This window comes from Abramis brama (assembly GCF_963993115.1).
Source record: "Abramis brama genome assembly, chromosome: 3".
NCBI lineage: Eukaryota > Metazoa > Chordata > Actinopteri > Cypriniformes > Leuciscidae > Abramis > Abramis brama.
In genome coordinates, this window is record NC_139965.1 from 52,603,482 (window position 1) to 52,612,596 (window position 9,115).

The 9,115-nt window shown below is 36.8% G+C and overlaps 1 protein-coding gene across 1 annotated transcript; it reads left to right on the plus strand.

Moving 5' to 3' along the window:
- The first annotated feature begins 150 nt into the window (after nt 1-150).
- Nucleotides 151-5,572, plus strand: slc35c1 (solute carrier family 35 member C1). The gene is made up of 3 exons (XM_084107459.1): nt 151-267; nt 645-1,153; nt 4,858-5,572. Exons 1-3 carry the CDS (start codon nt 224-226, stop codon nt 5,427-5,429), a joined length of 1,125 nt encoding a protein of 374 aa, XP_083963585.1. The 5' UTR covers nt 151-223; the 3' UTR covers nt 5,430-5,572.
- Nucleotides 5,573-9,115: the final 3,543 nt, after the last annotated feature.

Here is a 9,115-nt window from a genome sequence, read left to right on the forward strand (position 1 = left end):
ATTATAACAAAATCTATACACTATTTCTTGGGAGATTTTCTAATTTGTTTTTTGTTGGTGAAGATCCAGCAATTTGCTTTCTATGTTAGACTTATATAGCACTTTTTAAATTGTTTGTATGTATTCTATTGTAGTGATAACAATCCAAAACGTTGGCCTACTACGGTATATTGTCTTAAGGGAAAGGAGGAGTTCAAAATTAAAAACACTTCCTGATGTACTAATGTGCAATGCAAATGGTTTGGAGCAAGTCAGACGTCCAGTAAGGTAAGACTCTAGTATCAAATTCGAACATATTTTTACATTTTTAAACGTTACAAACATAAAATTCGAAGTTATGTTATTGTTGTTGTTTAGGTAAGAGAATAAATATATGGCTAAGCATCTGAAAACGCTCCCCTAGTATTTGTTTTATTGTGAGAGTCTATGTTGTGCGGTTTTATTTTTTATTGTTAGGTGAGGGTATCACTTTAAGAAATGCGGAACAGGGAAGTTGTCGACCACTCTGGCTATCGCCTGTCGCTTTTCTCATGTTGTCCAGCTCAGAGATATACAGGGTGCCGACGCGAAATGTTGCTGTTATTATGAAATAACTAATGTTCATTTACATTGTTCCTCTTCCTTTATTCCTGAAACATGAACAGGTCCCAACTCAAACGATCCAGAATATTAAGAATGGCCTTCACAGACTACACTCGTCCGGGGGACAAAGAAGAAGAGACCTTTATTCTGAGAGCGACAAAAATCGGGTTGGTCGTGACTCTCTACTGGTTCGTTTCGATTTCCATGGTATTCCTGAACAGCTACCTGTTAGACAACAAGGACCTAGATGCGCCTATCTTCATCACGTTTTTCCAGTGTGTTGTTAGCGTTGGACTATGTTTGCTCATGAACGTTCTCGCAAACTTTTGTCCGGGATACGTGGATTTCCCGACTTTAAAATTTGATTTGAGAGTGTCCAGAGAGATGTTGCCGTTGACGATCGTGTTCATCAGCATGATCACATTCAACAACCTGTGCCTAAAACATGTGGGAGTTGCTTTCTACACGGTTGGCCGCTCGCTTTCCACCGTATTTAATGTTATTTTGTCCTACACTGTTCTAAAACAATCAACGTCCTTGTACGCGGTGCTGTGTTGTGGAGTCATTCTAGGTGAGTATCAACCCTCCCCATCTCTCCTACGACATGTGACATTACAGTGAAACAAAACATAAATGTGACTAGAATTGCCATCCCGGTTTTGAGTGACTATGGCAGGAGTTATTCACCAAATATTAAAATTGCTCAGCCTTCATAATTAATTAGCATTTTGACTGAAAATATTTTTGTACAAAGGGGGCGTTTTGCCCCAGAGGTGGGGTAAAACGCCCCCCAAGGTGGGGTAAAATGCCCCCTTTCTTACAAACCAGTTTACTTCATAGATCAAAAGCAAAATTAACAGACAATAGTTTTTAATCTCTAAAAGTAAAAGGCAAGTAATGTATAAACATGTATATATATTAATATTTATTTTAGCAATGTCCAAAATAGCCAAATTTAGCTACCTTCCATCAGTGAGCTAACTTTGCTAGCAAGCTAGCTAGTTAATGTTCACTTGAGGTAATTTTTTTTATGTTTTGTTCAAATATTTTGATTTTACCACCTACTTATACTGCATTAAGTGTAAAACAAAGGATTTGATAGACAGAAATATTTTATTATAGTAATTATGATAGAGAGAAACTATGCTCCCAGGGGGGCGTTTTACCCCTCAGTGTAGGGGGTGTTTTACCCCACAAGCTATGACTTTTTAAAAAAATGTTAATTTTTTTAAATATAATTATATTCCTTATAAATAACATATGATCTCAAACTACAGACTTCACTATTCATCTATCATACATCACTGTGATATCATGCAGAACAATATTCTCTTAAATACTTGTTTACTAATATCTGAAAATTATAGCATTTACCATGTAATCCTCTTCTCTTCAAATATGTCGCTGGTGTCAGCTTCTCCATAGAGATTTGTATATCCCCGTTATCAACGTAGTGCATAGCAACAGTAAAAATGTATATTGACTACTTTTAGTGGTTATTTTGGGAAAAACAGGTGGGGGGCGTTTTACCCCACTCTACCCTACACATTTCTTCAAAGTAAATACAAATAAGTATTAAAACATGTAACAATGTGAGTTTTAAAACATCTATAATTAATCAAATCGCGAGGCAAGTAAAGATGCATAGCCTACTTCTAATAAAAATAATATTTATTTTGATTCTAAGAAAATAAGTCTGCACCAAGTCTATAAGGATAACGTCAAATAAAAACATGGAGAGCCAATCAGAATCCACCTGACTTTTAAAGTGCTCCAGCACTTGACTGCAGATGACATAATGGCAACACACGTATGATAGGGCCCTAAAGTTGCATAGTGTTTCTTAAAGGGTTAGTTCACCCAAAAATGAAAATTCTGTCAGTAATTACTCACCCTCGTGTTGTTCCAACCCCGTAAGACCTTCGTTCATCTTCGGAACACAAATTAAGATATTTTTGATTAAATCTGAGAGCTGGCTCACTACTCCATAGGCTTCTAAGTGTTAGGCCCTCTGTTATTCTCAATATATGCTGCCACTTGGAAATATTATAAGGAAACATGGAATTAGTTTCCATTGTTATGCTGATGACACTCAAATCTATATTTCATCACGGCCAGATGAAAACGCTAAATTATCCAAATTGACAGAGTGTGTTAAAGATACAAAAGATTGGATGACGCGCAATTTTCTTTTATTAAATCCAGACAAGACAGAGGTACTAATCATCGGTTCAAAAAACCGCCCACAGAACCTCTCACACTACAACTTTAACATAGTAGGATGTCCTGTTACTTTATCCTCTACAGTAAAAGACCTGGGTGTTATACTTGACTGCAACCTGTCTTTTGAAAATCATATATGTTACAAGAACAGCCTTTTTTCACCTTAGAAACATTGCTAAGCTACGTAACATGCTATCAGTTTCTTATGCAGAAAAATTAGTTCATGCATTCATGACCTCGAGACTAGATTACTGTAATGCTTTGTTGGCCGGTTGTCCTGCGTCCTCATTAAACAAGCTACAGTTGGTCCAAAATGCTGCTGCTAGAGTTCTTACTAGATCAAGAAAATATGATCATATAACACCAATTTTATCATCACTACATTGGTTACCTATAAAGTTCAGGATTAATTACAAGGTATTGCTACTGACTTATAAAGCCCTAAATGGCTTAGCTCCAGTATATTTAACGGATCTTCTATCGCCCTATAATCCATTGCGCTCTTTAAGATCACTAAATTCGAGGCTTTTGGTCATACCTAGGATATCCAGATCCACCAAAGGAGGGAGAGCATTTTCACATTTAGCTCCAAAACTCTGGAATAGTCTTCCTGATACTGTTCGTTGCTCAGACTCGCTCTCCCAGTTTAAAACTAGATTAAAGACGCATCTCTTCAGCCAGGCATTCATATAATACTTTTAATCTTATAGTTAAATCCGACCTCTAGTTCATAAACGCCAGAGGAGAACTGGTCCCCGACTGAGCCTGGGTTCTCCCAAGGTTTTTTTTTCTCCATTAGGTCACCTGATGGAGTTTTTCGGTTCCTTGCCACTGTTGCCTTTGGCTTGCTCAGTTGGGGATATTTGGGGATATTTAATTTAATTAATCAATCAACAATACTATTGATCAGCATTACCAAACGTGGACGTTTTCCACTAGAAACAAGCATTGATGTATTATTTTAATTTAATACTGTGAAGCTGCTTTTGATACAATCTGTATTGTGAAAAGCACTATATAAATAAACTTGACTTGACTTGACTTCTAAGACATTATAACTTGCTGGCCCAGAAAATGTATTAAAGACATCGTTAATATAGTCCAAGTGACTACAGTGGCTCAATCTTAAGTTTATAAAGCGTCGAGAATACTTTTTGTGCGCAAAAACCCCCCCAAAATAACGACTTTATTCCACTATTCATTTCCTTCTCTCTGGGCCTCGAGTTTTTTCACGTAGTGTAACTGCGTAGCGCATCTGTGTTGTACGTCACGCATCACACACATGACCAGCGTCGCCCAATAGTGAGCCTACATGTGACGTATAACACAGAAGCGCTACGCAGTTATACTACGTGAAAAAAACCAGAGAGAAGGAAATGAATAGTGGAATAAAGTCGTTATTTTGGGGGGGTTTTGCGCACAAAAAGTATTCTCGTCGCTTTATAAACTTAAGATTTAGCCACTGTAGTCACTTGGACTATATTAACGATGTCTTTAATGCATTTTCTGGGCCAGCAAGTTATAATGTCTTAGAAGCCTATGGAGTAGTGATGCAGCTCTCAGATTTAATCAAAAATATCTTAATTTGTGTTCCGAAGAAGAACGAAGGTCTTACGGGGTTGGAACAACATGAGGGTGAGTAATTACTGACAGAATTTTCATTTTTGGGTGAACTAATCCTTTAAGTGACATCACCAACTAGCCTACTGGCCTGGTATGCATAACATTTTAATGTTCTTTTCACGGATCCTTGTGAATGGGGATTGTTTGGACAATGTTGTTGTCTGTACGTGAAAAAAGCAAAGGAAAAAACGTTCCTTTCTTAATACATCGTTGTCATATATATATATATATATATATATATATATACCCTTAGAATAAACAAAATGTTATTCTTCACTGGTCTAAAACTAAAAAGTAAAACCAGGAAAATGCCTTTGATTTTTTTTTAATATACTTTCCCAGCGACTGTGAGGATCCTGTTCATCAACACAATGGTGTCTGCTGCAAAAGAGGAATGCTGACAGTTTGTGCTTTGTTCTTTGCCTTCAGGTGGATTCTGGCTGGGTGTGGACCAGGAATCTGTGGCAGGTTCCCTTTCTTGGACAGGCGTCATTTTTGGTGTAGTTGCCAGCCTTTGCGTATCTCTCAATGCCATCTACACAAAGAAAGTGTTGCCAGTGGTGGATGGAAATATCTGGAAGCTCTCCTTCTACAACAACCTCAATGCTAGTGTACTTTTTATTCCCCTTATGGTCATTTTCGGGGAACTTAAAAGCTTGTTTGAGTTTAGCCGACTAACAGATTTACATTTTTGGGGCATGATGATTTTAGGTGGAGTCTTCGGCTTTGCAATTGGATACGTAACGGGACTTCAGATCAAATTCACCAGTCCATTGACGCACAATGTGTCCGGCACAGCTAAATCCTGTGCACAGACTGTGTTGGCAGTCATCTACTGGGCGTCTGATAAGAGTGTGCTCTGGTGGACAAGCAATATGATGGTGCTGGGTGGATCCTGTGCCTACACCTGGGTCAAAGGACGTGAGATGAAGAATGTGCAAGTGCCTGTGGAAACACAAATCACAAACACAGAGAAAACTAAAGATGACCCAGGGGTGTGAAAATATTTTTGGAATTATTTTGTTGTAGAGACTTTCTGTTTAGCACATCAATATATATGTATATTTTATGGGCATTTGAATATTTGATGTATACAATTTTCTTTGAAGTGTAAATTATTATTATTAAAACCTTTTTAATAATACTCTATCTAACTTTTTTAACAACACCATATTTCCAGCAACATAGTTGCTGTGCCTCACAGATTAAGTACTCACAAATCTGACATTTTATTTTATTTTATATATTAGTATTAATTGCATCAATCAATAAGACATACTGCTAAATTAAGGCTATAGACTATAGTATTTTTTATGTATAAATATGTGGATTATGCAGCCCCAGCATTCTTGAAGTGTCAAATACTATAGGCAAATAGCCTATCAGTTAGGCTACATGCACATGACAAAAAGACAATGTAAACAGTCTTTATTCAGGAGAATAAAGGAGAATGAGAAACCAGGCTTAGTCAGGGGGGCCAGAGGAAAAAAAATGGTGTGGTTTAATTTCAGCCTGCATCAAGTCAGATTGTGGATTGATCATTCAGAATATTTCATCCAGTTCCTTCTGCTTGAAGATCTGGAGACATCACACCAGAATTATAACAAAACCACAATAAACACAAACCAGCACATTCTCACCTCTCAAAGATTATCTCATTTCGCCTGGAATTTATAGCTCAGTGTTTTACAGCCATAGGCTGCACAATGCTGTGACATTTTCGATGAAAATTAATAGATTTGTTAATTGTGAGTGATGGAACAGCCTCATGTTAACCGTTCCAAGATGGCAGACACGTTGACATGTTTGGAGCGGTTGAATGTGGATCCTATGTATACATTTCTATGCATGGAGCATTCAAATTTGGTAAACAGAAGCTCAAGCATGCTTGCTTGACATATGAGAACCAATGAAGTTCTTTCTCGAGAGGAAAGCAAATACAGTTGAGCTTCCGTTTCCATATTTGAGTGATCTATGTATGTTTGCTGTTTAATGTTTAATTGCTCAATTAAATCTTTTCATCATATAGGGACCGTGTCTCTTCAGAAAACGTAGATTAAAACGCTTGATTCATATGGATTTCTTTTATAATCTCTTTATGAATGTTTTGAACAGTCAGAGTTTTGAGTTAGTGTTGAACAGAGTTTTCAATAGAGGGAGGGACATAAATATCTGATTTCATTAATTTCATATATGTTAATTTATGTTCCAAAAATGAATGACACGAGGGTGAGTAATCGATGACAAAATATTAATTTTTTTGGAAACCTTTAAACTTGTTGCACAGACTTGTTTAAGGAGGACACATCTCTGTGAAGGTGAGTAACATGATTGCTTGGGGTTAAAAGACAAAGCGACAGATCAGGAATAACCTGTTCCCTGGGATGGTGTTATTTATTCACTGGGCCATTGTCACTTTTGTCTCAGGTACTGCATTGTGTCCTGTTATAGGACACTAAAAATCTAAATACAACAAATGTCTGGTTTGGATTTCTGGCCATTTATACATAGTTATACTACATACTAGTTAACAGATACTGATAAATGAGACAAGACACTAATATTTATGTTTTTTTGAATGAGGTCTCCAGATTTATATATATATATATATATATATATATATATATATATATATATATATATATATATATACGTTATAACAATAAATAACATTTATATAACATATATTTTATTATATGATATGATTAATATCATATTTTTAAATAGGATGGTTTCATTATAAATATGGTGATTATGTCTATAGCACGAATTTTATTCATCGTGCCATTTATACGCCAAAAATAGTTTTTGCGTGCATATGATACGCACAGTAAACCGCTTGGGTATGATTAGGGGGGTGTGGAGTGCGTGCGTATTAAAGTGCGTAGGCTATCATATGTACGCGAAAACTATTTTTGGCGTATAAATGACACGAGAAATAAAATTTGTTCTATAGTATACATTGATCAAAACTGAAAATCATTAAGGACCTTTTTTCTCTATTCAATAATTTTAGCGATTCTCATTTGCTACTTAAATCTGCAACATTTTTAAAAACATAAAATATTAGGTCAAAGTAGTGCAGAATCAACTTTGAGCTGCTGCACGTGATCGCATCAAGGATCAGCCAAAAATCCACATGCATCTTAAAAAGCGGATGTTTCAGAATATGCTGCGGCACATTTTTGTGCTATCTAGTGGTTTAGAGGAAAATAAAACCAAAGGAGCCTTTAACCCCATGGAGCCTTTAGCCCCGTTGTACATTCGTCACAAGAGGAAATACTTTAATCACCTAACCAAATTGATATACAACGTGTAGCCTACTTCAGGGGTGTCCAAAACTGTTGATCGAGGAAGTTTAGCTTCAGCCGTTAATTAAACACGCCTGAACCAGCTAATCAGGATATTCAGGATCACTAGAAACTGTGTTGGAGCTAAAGTGGCATGAAAAAAACTGCCATATGAGGAGTCTTCAAATTGAGATAGCATTGATGACGTGGCTGCTACGATATGCAGGCTCACTAGGATACAGCCTTACGTTTGAGACACACCCTATGTGTGTCGATGTCCTAAAAAAAAGGCAGAGCATTGATTTAAAATGGGGATTAAACTGACTGAACTGCTTAGTTTCAACTCACACATTCAAGCTAATCAGAATATTCAGACAGACCATGGTGTAATGCTAGATGAAATTAAATATTTCTTGTTTTTTAAAGTCACCATGAAGTCAAAATTTACAGTTCTTGATTTTTTTAATGGAATACTGCTATTTATGTACCTTGGAAATCAGGATATTTTGCTGTGTTCATGCCATGCTGTATTTATCGCAAATAAATAAAGCTCCATACATTTTCGAATAGCTTTCACTGAACTTTGATGTAATACACAGATTGGTCTGTACGAAGCCACTTCAATGCTAAGTCCCAATTCAGCGGCTGCATCCTTCGAATGGCGCATTCAAAGGCCAATTGCAACAAAAGGCTGTCCCAAAGGCTTCTTCAAATGCAGCCTCCAAATGCATCCTTTGTTTCCCGTGAAATGAAGGATAAAACAGATCGATCCTTCGCGGCCTTGTCTAACCCAGAAATGATTGTGCACCAGTGACGACAGGATTTTTTGAGAGAAATTGCCTAATCACACTTTAAAGTAATTATTGGGTTTTGGCTTACTCAAATATTTAATGATTCAAAAAAAAAATAGTTGTCAGTTTTGCTAGGTGACCAGAACAATCCTCAGCAGGCTAGACAGTCCCATTTAAGAATGTTCGGTCCGACCTTCATGGCCTTCGAAGGTGTGTCCTTTGAAGTCAACGTCCAGCCTCTGAATTGGGACGCAGCTCAATTCGAACACATCTTAAATCTGCAGTGGTCAGGTGGAACAAGTCATAGCTCTCAGAAAATTACGAGTTTACATGTTGTCATTTCAAGTGCTACAAGCACGTGAAGGCTTTTCACAGTTCAGAATCGTTACGGTAATTACAACATGGAATAAACACCTCAAAATAACTTCCAGTCGCTCTCTACGGAACAAAAAGGGTGTTTCCCAATTTTTGTCTGTTTTCAAACCTGGATAGATGTTTTTAACCATCCAAGAAGCTCTGAGAGGCCATGCATTATTTATTTTTTCTTGTTTTCTCGTGATCTCAACTTTTTATTATTTCTAGACTCTAGATCATGAGAAAACAACT

Bases quoted from the DNA above. Each gene is read 5' to 3' on its own strand.
- slc35c1 (XM_084107459.1), top strand. From the start codon at position 224: ATGTGCAATGCAAATGGTTTGGAGCAAGTCAGACGTCCAGTAAG. The intron at 268-644 runs GTAAGACTCTAG...AAACATGAACAG, and splicing joins CAAGTCAGACGTCCAGTAAG to GTCCCAACTCAAACGATCCA. The intron at 1,154-4,857 runs GTGAGTATCAAC...CTTTGCCTTCAG, and splicing joins GTGTTGTGGAGTCATTCTAG to GTGGATTCTGGCTGGGTGTG.